Genomic DNA, 16,097 nt, shown 5'->3' with positions numbered 1-16,097 from the left:
CCTTAATATTTAATAATTAATGACATTCCTTGCTGTCCCTCAGAAGTGAATTAGAATGGTGTAATCGATCGGTCAAGTGGACTGGAGAAGAAGTGTGCACTCCACTGTTCCTTATGATCATGGAAAATTTAGAAAAGAAAGACATTGATGATAAGGTAATGTTAATAACTGCATACACAACTATTCATTAACGTGTAGACATCGCCATCTTTTGTCCTTGCGATGTTCAACTCAACGCATGCAAAGGCTGCGTGGAGGGATTGGATCTGTGAATGGGACACGTTCACGCATGTTCACGTCGTTGTTACTGCGCCCTCTTTGGCCAAGACATGAAGTCAGCTGTTGGATGTATATGTATATACTAATTACTATATGATTTGGCCTGTAATATAAATACTGCTAGTGAGCATTGGCTGGGGACATTTTTTTCCATCAAGCACCCAACGATATATTTACTGAAAACTGTTCAATTACTTATAGAGACACTGTACCTGTTAATCTCGATAAATTGTTGAGCCATAGGCTCTTCTTACACAATGCCAAGATGGAAAAATGTATAATATTTACATTTAATTGGTTGTAAATTGACAGTCAACCTGGGGAGGGGGGGGGGGGGTTATATACATGGAATGCCCAGGTGTACAATGTTGTAACAAGGAAATGTAGCTACTTAGTAACAGTATGCTGACATGCCAGGCAATTCCCAGGTGTAGAAACATTATGAAATGTAGTTATTGCAGTGTGATGACAGCATGGACTGAGGCAATTTTGTTTGTCCTAGGCTGATGCAGTCATTTGACAATATTGACACTTCATGTCTGAATTTTCAAAACAATGAAATGAAACTACTTAAGATATTACATACAACACAATCACACAATAGACCAATGATACATTAATTAAGTTGAGATTTGAAATCTGTTGTATTGTAGGGTGAATCAGTGGAAATTGATATAGAGACAATAGACAGTGCTGAAACAGACAAATCTGATGGTGAGAAAACAGTGGTTGAAGGTATCAAGCCTAATGAAGAATCTATCAATACCTGTTATTGTGGTCAGGATAAAGATGGTCAGCTGACATTAACATGTGAACAATGTAAAAGAGTTTATCATATTGGTAAGTTGGAGAATGACATACATGGTGGTGGTGGTGGTGGTGCTGGTGGTGGTGGTGGTGGTGGTGGTGGTGGTGGTGGTGGTGGTGGTGGGGGTGGGGGTGGTGGTGGGGGTGGTGGTGGTGGTGGTGGTGGTTCCAGTAGCAGTGGCAACAGCAATGATGATGATAACAGTGACACCATCTGTGATGTCAGATGACAACAACAACAACAATGATGATGGTGATGGTAGTGGTGGTGATGATGACGATGATGATGATGATGATGATGATGATGGTGATGGTGATGGTGATGGTGATGATGATGATGATGATGATGATGATGATGATGATGTTTGTATAGTGATTATTTTATCATTTTGCTGTTTATGAATGAAAAGATATAACATTTACTGAGAGTTAAACATAGCTAGAAGTGCTAGTGTGGAAATCACACTTTTCAAATATTTGTTCATTCTTCTTTCATAGGCTGTCTTAAATCAGGACGTCCCGGTTCATTGGAAGGTGACAATTTTTATAAACTGTTATGTGAAAACTGTAGTCCTGACAAGACAGAAGAAACTACGAGAATAAGATTAACTTGGTATAGTATAATATATCAGATTTGTAGAAATATTAGTCAAGCTGGTAGAGATTAAATTCAGATTTAGGTTCAAACATTTGATTTGTTTGAAGTCATGTTTAGTGAAATTTGAACTAAATCTGTCATTCTCCATCAGCTGCTAGCTCTTATTGGTGGTAAAGTCATGTGACAAACATGTGACAAGTCAAACTGGCACACAGTCTTGGGGAAAAGTAATACACCAATGGAAAATTGATGGTTTTCACACCTTGATGTGAATGGCTTCCACCACACTCATCTTGAGAGAGTAGTTTTCTGATGTTATGGCTAAGTTTTGTTGAGGCCGGTGGTGTGACCTGTATTAACTCGTCCTTTGATCAGGTGACTTGTCACATGACATGACCATCACTGTTTGGTTGATGTATTTTGACAATGAAATAGGTTGATCTGTGTTTAAAATAGATTGTCATAAATCTAAATGATGAAAAGACAGTGTTTACAATTGTAACTTAGCTAAAGTTCTATTAAGATTCTGCATTGTCAAGCTAGGAAAAGTTAGATTCAATACTAGATATCAAAAATTCTGACAATAGATGTCTGATACAGATAGCTACCTACACAGATTTTCAAATAAATGGTTTTCAGTTGGTTTATAACTTGTTTTTAATATTGAACTTGTGAGTTGGAAATCTTCCAAATGCATTCATCTAATTGTCAAAGTATTTAATTTGTTAATGTAGGCAGCAAGTTGTTATTATGACACTGTATAATCTTGGCCTCAAGACAAGTGGTAGAATGGGATATTTCCGTTGGAAGGAAGACATATGTGTCTTCATTGATAAACACTGGAACCAATTCTTTGGAGCAAGGTATATTTACTATTCAGTGATTTCAAAAACCCATTGACCTAGAGTTATTTTCTGCTTTCGTATAGTATTATGGTTTAACCGTTTAATCAAATAACCCAAGTGGTTTTTTTGACAAATGAATTTTATTTTTTGAGACTTGTGTTGTTTTCATTGTATGTAAGTAGTTGATATCAGAAAGTGTAATAAGTCCTGGTTTAACTAGTCTAGTTCCTGATGGACCGTATTCCAATTTTACACCAGCATTATCTAAATCGGAATACGGTCCGTGAGGAACTAGACTATGTTTTAACTCATTCCAAATCCTCATGATTTTGTGGTAATTTGATTCATAAACAATATCACATAACATTTTACACAGTATGTACACCGATTTAGCCACTAAAAACTAGAATGTAGTCAAAGTAAAGAAAGAAGAGAGTTTGGCATCCCATGATATATATACTATGACATTTGTCATAGTCTAGAATATATTGTAACCCCTCCCCCCCCCCCCAAATAAAAAAAAAAATTCTTAATTCCCCAACTCCTTTTTTTCCAACTCCGAGTCCCTACCACATACTTGTGAAATATTCTTACATCGAAAGTAAGAGTCTTGTCAGTTTTATTTCTGATTTCAGTACATTTGTCTTGATTATGATTTGGGCTGATGAAATTGTATCTTGGTAACTTTTTCAACTTTGAAATCTTGTAAAGACTTCGCACTGTAATAATTTGTTCTGCCATATTGGATATTTCCTGTCAACTGGCGGAAATGATATCACATTTACCACAATCTCTGTCATTCAAGACAAAGTCTGACTGAGCTTTTCCTGTAAAGGCTCATGTTTGTTTTGGCTTTATCACACAGATGTAAAAATTGAAATATCTGCTCATTAATTGAACTGTATGAGAATTTTAAAACAAGAATATTGTCAATTTCATCACTAGGACACGAACATCCACTTTCCATGGGACTGTAGCTGGTGTCCTATCAACAGGAAATAAAGTCCATTTCAGATCTGGTGCTTCTGAGTTTGGAGAGCCTGGATGGTGGTCATTGGTGGAAAACAGACCACCACAAAGACCTGATATCACATGTAAGGGATCTCATAGGATTTCTGTATACAAATATGACATAATATGTAATATTTAATAAATTTATGTATGAATGAATATTATTGTGTTAGTGGTAGAACATGGAAAAAATAATAAAAATGAAGTTGGAATGTAGTCTTGTTTTCCCTCATTTAGGAAACGTGTATATATGATACACTCACTTGTACAAATTCAATGTGTGATATTCTTAATTATAAAATAATGTAAGATTTAAATTTAAAACATGGAAGTGCTACAATTGTCTGTCAGTGTTTTCCAATGTTTCAAAATGAGTTAGACAAGTAACCAATGGTGTAATTGTTACAGAGAAACAGAACCAGGGAAAATATGTGTAATTTGTAAACATGGCATTCCTAACACATATTGTGATTTCTCATCAGTGTCTGGAGGACAGAAAGCAAGTGGTCCAAAACGACAGAAGATAGTATTTGAACCGACAATCAAAGTAGAAGGATTGAGAGCAAGAAAGAGAACATCTTCAGTAGAGTCAGCTATTGAACTCAAAGAGAAGAGATCCAGAACACAGGTAGTTGACAATACTAATGACACATGTAGTGACAATACTGATCACACAGGTAGTGACAATACTGATCACACAGGTAGTGACAATACTGATCACACAGATAGTGACAATACTGACAACACAGATAGTGACAATACTGATCACACAGGTAGTGGTAATACTGATCACACAGATAGTGGTAATACTGATCACACAGATAGTGACAATACTGATCACACAGATAGTGACAATACTGATCACACAGATAGTGGTAATACTGATCACACAGATAGTGGTAATACTGATCACACAGATAGTGACAATACTGATCACACAGATAGTGGTAATACTGATCACACAGATAGTGGTAATACTGATCACACAGATAGTGACAATACTGATCACACAGATAGTGACAATACTGATCACACAGATAGTGACAATACTGATCACACAGATAGTGACAATACTGATCACACAGATAGTGGTAATACTGATCACACAGATAGTGGTAATACTGATCACACAGATAGTGACAATACTGATAACACAGGTAGTGACAATACTGATCACACATGTAGTGACAATACTAATCACACAGGTAGTGACAATACTGATCACACAGATAGTGACAATACTGATCACACAGATAGTGACAATACTGATCACACAGATAGTGGTAATACTGATAACACAGGTAGTGACAATACTGATCACACATGTAGTGACAATACTAATCACACAGGTAGTGACAATACTGATCACACAGGTAGTGACAATACTGATCACACAGATAGTGACAATACTGATCACACAGGTAGTGGCAATACTGATCACACAGGTAGTGGCAATACTGATGATGTAGTACACGTCACAGACTCACACAGACACACACACACATGTACACACACACACACACACACACACACACACACACACACACACACACACACACACATTGTCAGTTGATATTTTATTGACTTTCAGGAAGCCAAAGACATCAGGAAAGCCAAACAGATTGAACCAAAGAGGTTGGAAGAGACACGAGAATGTGTGGAGAACTTACAACAACGATCAGGGGTTAGTAGAAAATATACAATATAGATAATTTACAGTATACAGTAGATTAGAACAACAAAGGTGAGAGTTTCCTTTGTAGAGATTTCATTGATAAAGTATCATGGTTAAAAACTTAATTTATACAAAATGTGCATCTACTCTTTGATATGCTTTTAAGACTGAATTATCTTGAGAATTAGAAAATGTCCTTTCTTAAGAAAGGTTCAAAGCCTTCATCTGGCAAACATCATGTAACAATACATGAACTGTCAGGTAGAATACACCTCAGGAACAAACTTCCCTGAAAATCAGAGTTTTAATTCTCTCCAATATGAAAGCTTGCTCTTGTTCCTTTTGAAATAATAAAAGAAATTTCAGGGTTCACCATCTTTGTGTCAAGGAAATCGTCAATCTGTTATTTCCCCACAGTGTTAACAAAAAATTTGGAGGCCATATTGGATTCTAAAAATGACTAAATTTTGGTATCATTTCGACCTCTATTTCAAAAATTCTTTGGAGACCCCAGAATCTTTTTATTGATGTTAACTGATAATAAGTTGGTGTTTTCATGAACAAAGTAACGGTAAAAGTTGAAAGAGTTTATTTTCAGATTGACATTCTATTCTCCATTGTCAATAGGGGAGTGCATTCATCAGACTACACATTTTGTCATTGTTTGGCCAGGACAACCTGGTCCTCTTTTGGACAGTACATGTATTGTGCATGTAAAAAACAAAAGATGGCCACACATTCAAATGGAAAATCATCTCATTTGTGTGGATTCAGCATTTATCACTAACAGGATGATTCACCTATTTAAATCACACCATTGCAGTACTGTCAGGACTCAAGAATGTCTAAAAAAAAATTGTTTACTTATGTAGTATTCTTACACTGTGGAAGTGATCTTTGATTTGTGACCTGTCCTCAAGTTATCATGGCCTTATAAATTTTGTCAAATAATCAATCATACCATTATGTCTACGAGTCTTTGTATTTCTAAATACCGCACTAAGTCAGCTTACACAAAAATTATGTTCACTGAGGAAGTGAGATTTCATGGTCACGAACGTGGCTTTTTGATGAGTCACCTCATTCTTTACCAGATCCTAACGCATTAATACCATAACTGTCATTACAGGCTTCCATGCCAACTGTACCAGATACTGACACATTAATACTGTAACTGTTATCCCAGGCTTCCATGCCAACTGTACCAGACCCTGACACACTAAAACTATAACTGTTATCCCAGGCCTCCATGCCAACTGTACCAGATCCTGACACATTAATACTATCTGTCATTACAGGCTTCCATGCCAACTGTACCAGACCCTGACACATTAATACTATCTGTCATTACAGGCTTCCACACCAACTGTACCAGACCCTGACATATTAATACTATAACTGTTATTACAGGCTTCCACACCAAATGTACCAGACCCTGACACATTAATACTATCTGTCATTACAGGCTTCCACACCAACTGTACCAGACTCACCATCTGTACTTAGTCTACTAGGAGCAGAGGATAGTTCAGACTCAATGGTATCTAGTATGCTGTCAGAAAGTGATCTCACTCCTGAAGGTAAATCTGAGATATTCCATGAAAGGTTTACCTCAAACTAGAGAAATCATGTCATGACATAAAGGTAGATGAGAGCTATCAGTAGTTAGAATGTGTATTACCTCAAAATAGAGAAATCATGTCATGACATAAAGGTAGAGAAATCATGTCATGACATAAAGGTAGAGTAATCATGTCATGACATAAAGGTAGATGAGAGCTATCAGTAGTTAGAATGTGTATGGTGTAGTTATATTATTTGCCGACAAGAAAATACTGCTGGCATAAATATATCGGTTATCATATTGTGATATCAAACTATTTGTCAATTGATATGATAGTTAAAAATGATTTATAGAGTGCTTAGTATTCATTACAAAATGTTCTATGGTACTGTATACTGACAAGTCACAGATAAAGTCTCTGTAATAGTTAAATTTTGAGTCTTGCTTTAAAGATTCAAATTTTTGGTTCTGTATGGATATCAGCCAGTAGTTGATTCCAAAGGGTTGCAGAAGCATACTAGGTGCATGATCAATCACTGTAGGATTTAAATCTAGTTCTTGGCACTTTGAGCACGAGAGTGAGTGTGAGTGTGAGTGTGAGTGTGAGTGTGAGTGTGAGTGTGAGTGTGAGTGTGAGTGTGAGTGGCATGTGAGTGTAAATGTGTGAGTGTGAGTGTGAGTGTGAGTGTGAGTGTGAGTGTGAAAGTGAGTTCATGAGAAGAACCTAGAGTTTGTGATAAGTTGAAGAGACTTGAAAATTTGATTGTGAGAGTTGAGAAATGCAATGGAAGGAGACTGTAAAGTATTTTTTTTTTTGAGGTAAGGCCCAAATAAAAAAGTTGTTTGGTTCCGGTTACCCGACCACACCTAGTTTTTCATGCTGACCCTAAACTTTTTTTTATGTATTTGAGAAAAATAATAATAAAATCACAAAAAATCGTGAAGTCTCGCAAGAAATAGTGGGCGCGGAAACTGACATCCACTTAAAAAGACAATATAAAACAGTTACTATTCTTCCAATCTGTAATGGCTGTACATCTGATAGGAAGAAATAAACAACACAGAGACCATTTGGAAAACAATGGAAAACCCGAACTGGACACTCGCACATAAAAAAATGTAATAAAATAAAATAAAAAACCTACCTACCCCACCTATTTTAAAATTGAATGTAATCAGAACCACACAATTTTTTTTTATGCATAAATGGTTCTACAGCCAATGTATCAGCAGTTTTGATGATAGCTCAAACCTGTTTCTTTGTACAGCTACTGTACCAGCAGTTTTGATGATAGGTGATGAGGAACCTGGTGATGACCTTGACCTTGACACAGGAGTCATCCTATCATCACCACTACCATCACTACCGACAACAACCATAACAACAACCCTACAAGATGCAGAAAAGAAAATCAAACAGGAGAGGCAAAGTGAAGAGAATCTTGAGAAAAGTAAAGAAATGAATAGACAAGAGGAAAAAGATACACTTGAGGAGGAGTGTTCCGAGGATGTTGGTAGCTCAGAGAGAAAGGAAGAACAAAAGAAAGACACAATAAGAAGGAGAGTTAAACTGAGTGAAGTGGTTGGTCAACAAAATCAACCAAGGTATGCAGTATGTTTTGGGATAATTGGAGTCAGGATATACATATTTTTAAAAAAAAATAAAACTTGGACTCTATGAATGGCATTCCCAGCTTCAGCCTGGAAATATACCGATACATATACATGTTACATATGAAATTAGTCTTTCTTCAAAATTCTTGCTGTTGTTTACCGCTGCCTGTCATTATTTGTGAATTGTCTTTTGACAGCAGTTGTCTCAACAGATATATCCTTATGATCAGAATGGAATTGCTCAGATAAAACAAGTTCAGACAAAGCATAGCCAGAAAGTGTCTAGAAGGGACAGTAGAGATTATACCTTTACCATGAATAATCATACAATAATCATATTTTTATACATATTTTTTTCCTTCTGTAGAATATTACTGATGAGTGTATATGAAGAGAAACAATTGTTGAAGAAATTGAATAGTTGTATTGATGCCGTTGAAAAAACACCAGAAGCTAATAGATTGAGAAGAAAGTTGTTAATAAGACAGGTAGTGTAATTAGAACTAAATACTTCAACTTTATTGGACATTCTCACTTTAAAACTATAACTGACACTCATCTTAAATAACAGTATGCATCCACTAAGACAAGAACTTGATGACAGACAAATCAACAGAAGTGGTCGACTGAGGCTACCAGTTGCTGGCATTTGTCGTTCTGTGAAATCTTGCATGCCACAAGCAATTAAACTTTTTAATGCCAAACAAGATACTTAAATCACTTCCACTGGTCTTTTTTGTATTCAACTTTTTATCATACCTTGCTTTTCTCTGTCATGTGCAAATATTTTTTGGCCTCAAAAGCTTGCAAGTGTGCTGGGTTTTGCAATTGCTTGCAAGTGTGCTGGGTTTTGCAATTGCTTGCAAGTGTGTTGGGTTTTGCATGCCACAAGCTTGTAACAAAGAAACTGAAACTTCACTACCGGGTTTGCAAGCATGTGCAAGCTTGGTGCAATCTTCAACTAGACCCTACAAGCTATCTACAAACTTGTTGCAAACTTGCGCATGCATGTAGCAAACTTGTGACTTTCGTACAGGATGTTGCTCTGCTATTCAAAGTGATAAGAAACAAAAAATGGTTATAAACTGAATATTAAAAAATGCTAACTTGGCATATTTCTTGTTTATATATTCATTGTGTTTGACTCTCTCTATTATCTCTCTTTACCTGTATGTCAGGAAAAACGAGAACGAGGACTGCCATTGTTTGATATTGATAAGTTTATGCTGAATTCACTCCAAAGGGTGTGTAATATTACACCCATAGAAAGGATGGAAAATGAAGGCTCTCCAAGTAAAACCCTCAATCCATTCAACATACCAACAAGACAAGCTGGCGACTTTAGAGTTCTTGATCGGTTCCAGGTTGGTTGCTATAGTAACATTGACTACAAAACACACCATGTTGCAAAGACTGAAGCCGTGCAATTGTAGAAGTGAGCAGACGCTGAATAGACTCAGTATTTAGTGTCCTAAAATGTTACACTCACACTAACAGCGAAATCAAAAAGTTAGCACTTGACCTGTACCTACCCAACAGATCATATTAAAGTTGACATTAACACCTTGTGAAGTTTTCTCCTCATTGTTATCAGGTATGATAGCTTACAACCAAGTCACTAAATGCTGAATGTCTATGTAATTTATGTACATGAACATGTGTGTAAATGTATATGCAAAATGTTTTGTGACACACAATGTGTGTTGTGTCTGTGTGCATATGTGTGTTTGTACGTGTGTGTCTGTCTGTCTGTCTGTCTGTCTGTCTGTCTGTCTGTCTGTCTGTCTGTCTGACTGTCTGTCTGTGTTGACAGTTCAGGTAATCTGTATCTGTTCATGCTATAGTGGTCAACAATGCATTTTAGAATTGGCTGAAAATTACATTCACATATATTTTTTTTTAGATTTCCCAGCATACAGTTAAGGCACAACAGCAGCAGTATTCATCATTTAAAGCCAGGCTTGTAGGCAGTGATAATACTACAACTCTACAAAGTGTATGTAGTCCATATACAGCAAGGTAGGTCAACTCTTGTCCTGTATTTTTTGGCTCTTTTGATACATGAATGATTCTTGTATCACCATTCAACTGTGTATACCATATTATCATAGATACACTTTCTGGCCATCTTCAAGGATACATAGCAAATTGCTCAATAACTTATAAAGTTTTGTATCTAGAGACACCAATCACATGTCTGTACATATGTATATCAAGGGAAGCTGGATGCAATGCTTTGACCTTGACCTTCATCTTCAAGATCAAGTAGCAAATTATTCAATAACTTTGGAAATTTTATAACTAGAGACATCATTCAAATGTGGCCTCACACATTGTTAGAAGTAGCATACTATTTTGACAGACTTCTGACTTTGAACTTTATCGATAAAGTAAATGTCAAATTTGATCTTGCCAAATAACTTCAAAATTTTGTTTATAGGGTTGCCATTGAAATTGTATACACTAATTATTAAGGGTGACCTTTCTGATAAGATTCTTGGACTCTAATTCTGAAATCATTTAACAGCACAGTACATGTCATGTTGGGAATATGGGCTTGAACGGAGAAGACTTTTTGATACTAATGACATTATCTAAGGGTTGTAGCTATTCTCGCTCTGTTTTCTAGCCATCATATTGGAGTATTTTGGACTTGATGAAATACACATACACAGTTTTTCAGGTGATACTATTTGTGAATTGTGTTATGTATCTACCCCCGGTATCTTACAATTATGGTAATTAATGACAACAACTTCAACGAATCAGTAAAGGTCTTCCAAAGGCTGTGCACTATATGCAATAAGCCTGACCTCACAGTTTAAAGTCACCATTTACTTTGTCTTTGTAGAGTTCTAAAACCATTTATCAGAAGAGATTATGAGTCCAAACCATTGAAGTTACAGTTAATGCAAGAGATATGGGAGTATAGAAAGACTGTAGAACCTGGCTATGAATTACCAGCACCAGCACCAATAGATTACTGCTATGTCAGACCACAACATATCCCATCAGTCAATGCAATGTGTAGAGAATTCTATTGGCCAGGCATAGATTGTAAGTATTTTGAACTAGTGGTTACAACATGATGAATGTGACTTGTGTGCTTCTAATAGGGAACTTGCAATCCTGACTGAGCAAGCTCAGATGCAAAGGACTATGGGATTATCTGTGGTTATCATAATACCTAATCAGGAGCTACCGATAAAATAAACCTCCCACAATGGTCAGGGCAACTATGAATTTATCATTTGTGGTTAAAAACAATGTAATGTAACATTATTGTTTACAATACTATTTTATTAGTATTTATTATCACATTTCCCATGATGCAACATTCAACATGGCAGGTTTGCAAGTTCCCTATTGGAAGTATAAACGATGAACTTGTCCTGATGTATTCACATGGACTTAGCTACAGTAGTCACAACTTTGACTGCATTCCCTACTTATTACTAGAAATTCAATTCATTTCAATATAACTTTATTGTCCTCATTGGAAATTTTTCTTCAGCTTAATTCACCGCAAAAGACAAAACTATAATTTACACACAAAATATAGACAACTGAAGACGGAAACACTGATATACATACAATAAAGGAAGTAAAGAACAGAATGTAAATGAGCACAGTAAGACGTTGATACGTTAATTCTAAGATACCAGCGGACTATGAACCTGAATTAAGAAGGCTTATTGCGCTTGGTAGAAATGACTTCTTTAAAATGTTCTTGATATGAGGGCAAGAAGTACTCTATAGGAGTATAGCACCTGCCAGAAGGCAATAATTCAAACTGAGAATGCAGAAGGTGAGGGAGGTGTCCAATGATAGCCATAGCTAAGATATTGTAAAGTTCACATAATTGATATTGCAGTCTCCCTATGATCTTTCCTAATATGGTATAAATCATGATGTATTTTCTACCATTATCGTGTGTTTCCTTCCTCACAGTGTCAGAAACTCTTCAATATCCTGACTTTAGTGTAGTAGCATTGTATCAGAAGGTTGTGATTGGCTTTGGTTTTATGGTACCAGATGTGAAATACAATGAAGCATATATCTCATTCCTATTGGTCCATCCAGAATGGAGGAATGCTGGGATAGCTACATTCATGGTTTATCATTTGATACAGGTAAGATTCAAATTCAAATCAGTGACAACACAGTGTAAGAAAGCATTTTGTCATGTTATTTTAAATGGTGTCGTCATGTCAAATATTTTTCCAAAACGTAACAAAAACCAAATCGAATGTTATTATTATCATGTCAATTCTTTTCCAAAATGTAACAAAAACAAAATCGAATGTCAATTTTTTTCAAAAATGTAACAAAAACCAAATCGAATGTTATTATTATCATGTCAAATTTTTTCAAAAATATAACAAAAGCAAAATTGAATGTCAATTTTTTTTCAAAAATGTAACAAAAACCAAATCGAATGTTATTATTATCTTGTCAAATTTTTTCAAAAATGTATTAAAAACCAAATCAGTGCTATTGTCATATGATGTATATACCATCTGCTTAATGTTGCCAGAGCAATGGTTGTACAAAGACGATTATGTTGATATGATTAATATAGTAATTCTTAATAAGCTTCATCATGTTTATTGCAGACAAATGATAAAACATTTCATTTTCAGATGGAAAATTGATTAAAACATAACTTCCTTTCCCAGAACTAATACAAGAATTAGCACACCTGTAGAATAATGTAGCACTAAAAGTAAGCTATACAGTTTGTGTATTGTGGGGGTGGGGACGGGGATGGGGTGTCATCCAATTCTTAACCTGTAATACCCCTACCTCTGCTCCATTGATTTTAGTTGTATTACTTTAAAATTCAAATTTGCTGAAGAGTATAGTAATAATTTGATCTCATTGTGGTTTTTGTCTTTTTTACACTAAGGAAAGCATTTGGGTCAGAGAAACATTTTTCTGAATATGTTATAATTCTACTTTCAACTTTCGTGTCTTTTTTTCAGACATGTATGGGAAAAGATGTAACACTGCATGTGTCAGCAACAAATCCAGCCATGCTGCTCTATCAGAAATTTGGTTTCAAACCAGAAGAATTCATTTTAGATTTCTATGATAAATATTACCCTGACAACAGCAAAGAATGTAGACATGCTTTCTTTCTCAGACTAAGGAGGTGATACTTAAATTACACATGAGATGATGGTAATATCTGCACCTATGATTTCTTTGTTAGACTGAGGTGTATTTTTTTTATATATCAATGTGACAACTTGAGAGGCCATATGTGCATGGATCTCCAAGAAAGGTCATTTGTGATTTACAGTACGTCAGACCTCTTCACTGACCAGATATCCACAGGAAAGTTATTTCTGATCGACAGTAACAGGTGTACCACTTCACCAACCAATGAGATCTGTAATCTACAGAAAGGTCATTGACAGTAACAGGTGTACCACTTCACCAACCAATGAGATCTGTACATCTACAGAAAGGTCATTGACAGTAACAGGTGTACCACTTCACCAACCAATGAGATCTGTACATCTACAGAAAGGTCATTGACAGTAACAGGTGTACCACTTCACCAACCAATGAGATCTGTACATCTACAGAAAGGTCATTGACAGTAACAGGTGTACCACTTCACCAACCAATGAGATCTGTACATCTACAGAAAGGTCATTGACAGTATAAGGTGTACCTCTTCACCAACCAATGAAATTCACAGATATACAGGAAAAGATCAAGAGTAACAGTTGTTGCTCTTCACCAATACAATCAATACGCCAGAAGTGAGAACTGTCAACAAAGATATCATTTTGTACCTCAACACAATCTGACATAGCCATGAATGATACAGGGTTAGCTCCATATTAATGCAACCCAAGTTGAACACAATATCTAGAATTCACATGTTTTAGTTTATGAATGATATCCCCACCCAGACAGCCTTAAACTCCAAATTAAGGCACTGTTTTTGTACATAGCCAAGTTCTGAGGTGTGATTGTGGCTGACAAGTGTTGAATACCTGCTTGTTATTCAATACTATGGTTACTGATATCTAAAATTTGCATTATATGAAGATAGTTTATGATGGGACAGCAACAACATCAACCTGTCAAAAATCTGCAATTATGATACAATTATCCTTTTACACCAAGTTTGTAGTCTTGAATTCTGATAGTAAACTAAGTTTTGAACAGTATTCTGTGTCCTATTTTGTCTGTATTGAAAGAACCACTTTCAGCATGGATACCACATAATATCACACACTAACTTCCAACTTGTGCTTATTTTAATTACCTATATCATATACCCAGTATAGTATCCAATGCAATTCAATGGAGAGCATGCATATCGAACCCAGGCAATAATTTTCCATATCACGGCCCGTCACACTATGCCCAAATATGGCAAGTGGTGCACTCATTGATATCCATTCACTCAGTGATTTGGCTTTGTTAATTTCTCCACTATTTCGACTTCTGCGAATAAAATAATATTTCAGTGCCAATTTATGTGATTATGTGATTCAAATGATGATCCTGTGTCACTACATGGGGTATATGATAAAACCTTTATGGCCTGGATATGGGTTTTGCCGACCTAAGTAGTACTGCTTACAGACCCTTCAAAAGTTGGGATCTTCCACTGTACAACTCGGTCTGCAAAACCCATATCCAGGCCATAAAGATCATTGATACACACCAAGGATGTACTAAATACCCATGTCACACTTACAATCTTCATCAACTAAACACAAAATTGACAAAGCAGGGTGTAGATTTTATCTGCAATTGAAATTGAAATTTTTTGAAATTGAAATTTATTCCCCACAAGAAATAAACATACAGAAAAGAAGTTGTGGGTGAGAGACTAGAAAATAGTTTTCGGAAAACTAATCGAGTCTAGCCACTCAATTTCAAAACCATCGAATTGCATATCACACAAAAAATGTGGTGACTGTAGTTGCTCAAATTAACACTGATTAATACCCAGTCAGAAAACAACAAACAACAATTGTTCACATTAATAAGAAAACAGATGAACACACTACGGTGATGCGAAATGTACATGTCAACTGGTTAAAGCATCATGAAAACGCAAATAACTAATAGCCTTAATATGTACTTAGAATCCAGTGCTTATATTTTGATTTAAACCTAGCCCTGTTGGGAATATTTCTGATATAGTTTGGTATTTTGTTCCATAGCATGGGACCGGCAAATTGAATTGAAGACTGGCCAAGTCGGCTAGTATATTTTGGAACATGAAGGTCTCCTCTTAATTTACAATGAGTATTACAATCATGTGCAATAAAAGAAAAGTAGTTATGGAAGATAGGTGGAAGATTATTGTTTAGTGTTTATAATGTTTATTTAGGCAAATAATTTATGTTTATTTGGGCAAATTCAGTTCGACATACACATTGTCAAATTTAATGTACCGGTATATTGATGAAATGTAGTAATTGATAAAATGGAAACACAAACTATATACAGTTTGGTGGTCAAAGAATTTCTCAAAGGAAATGTTGTGATCTGAATGATAAAAAAACATGGCTTACAGTTATATGAAATATGGAATAGCTGACCATTTTTCAGTTTTGAGAATTAGAGAAATTTAAACCAATACACTGGACATAATTTAATAATCTGAGAATTGTTATGTACCATACAGTTCAAAGATTCCTTACTAAATGGACTTAGTACCAAGTTAGC

At 35.6% G+C, this 16,097-nt stretch overlaps 1 protein-coding gene across 1 annotated transcript; it reads left to right on the top strand.

The window, feature by feature from the left end:
• The first annotated feature begins 77 nt into the window (after nucleotides 1–77).
• On the top strand, nucleotides 78–14,674 carry LOC144436272 (cysteine-rich protein 2-binding protein-like). Its single transcript, XM_078125017.1, has 15 exons — nucleotides 78–155; nucleotides 933–1,119; nucleotides 1,585–1,699; nucleotides 2,419–2,547; nucleotides 3,475–3,623; nucleotides 4,023–4,168; nucleotides 5,132–5,224; nucleotides 6,681–6,795; nucleotides 8,048–8,384; nucleotides 8,761–8,881; nucleotides 9,572–9,757; nucleotides 10,297–10,412; nucleotides 11,245–11,450; nucleotides 12,345–12,526; nucleotides 13,379–14,674. The coding sequence occupies exons 1-15, from the start codon at nucleotides 114–116 to the stop codon at nucleotides 13,550–13,552; spliced, it is 2,298 nt and encodes a 765-aa protein (XP_077981143.1). The 5' UTR covers nucleotides 78–113; the 3' UTR covers nucleotides 13,553–14,674.
• Nucleotides 14,675–16,097: the final 1,423 nt, after the last annotated feature.

The sequence above is a fragment of the Glandiceps talaboti genome, chromosome 6 (genome assembly GCF_964340395.1).
Source record: "Glandiceps talaboti chromosome 6, keGlaTala1.1, whole genome shotgun sequence".
In the NCBI taxonomy this organism is placed as follows: domain Eukaryota; kingdom Metazoa; phylum Hemichordata; class Enteropneusta; family Spengelidae; genus Glandiceps; species Glandiceps talaboti.
This window is presented reverse-complemented; position numbering and strand designations above follow the sequence as displayed.

What these genes read in the sequence shown, in the direction of transcription:
- LOC144436272 (XM_078125017.1), top strand. Translation starts at nt 114, where the DNA reads ATGATCATGGAAAATTTAGAAAAGAAAGACATTGATGATAAG. An exon ending in AGAAGAGATCCAGAACACAG is followed by an intron (nt 4,169 to 5,131) that starts GTAGTTGACAAT and finishes ATTGACTTTCAG; the next exon opens with GAAGCCAAAGACATCAGGAA. An exon ending in TGTAGTCCATATACAGCAAG is followed by an intron (nt 10,413 to 11,244) that starts GTAGGTCAACTC and finishes TTGTCTTTGTAG; the next exon opens with AGTTCTAAAACCATTTATCA.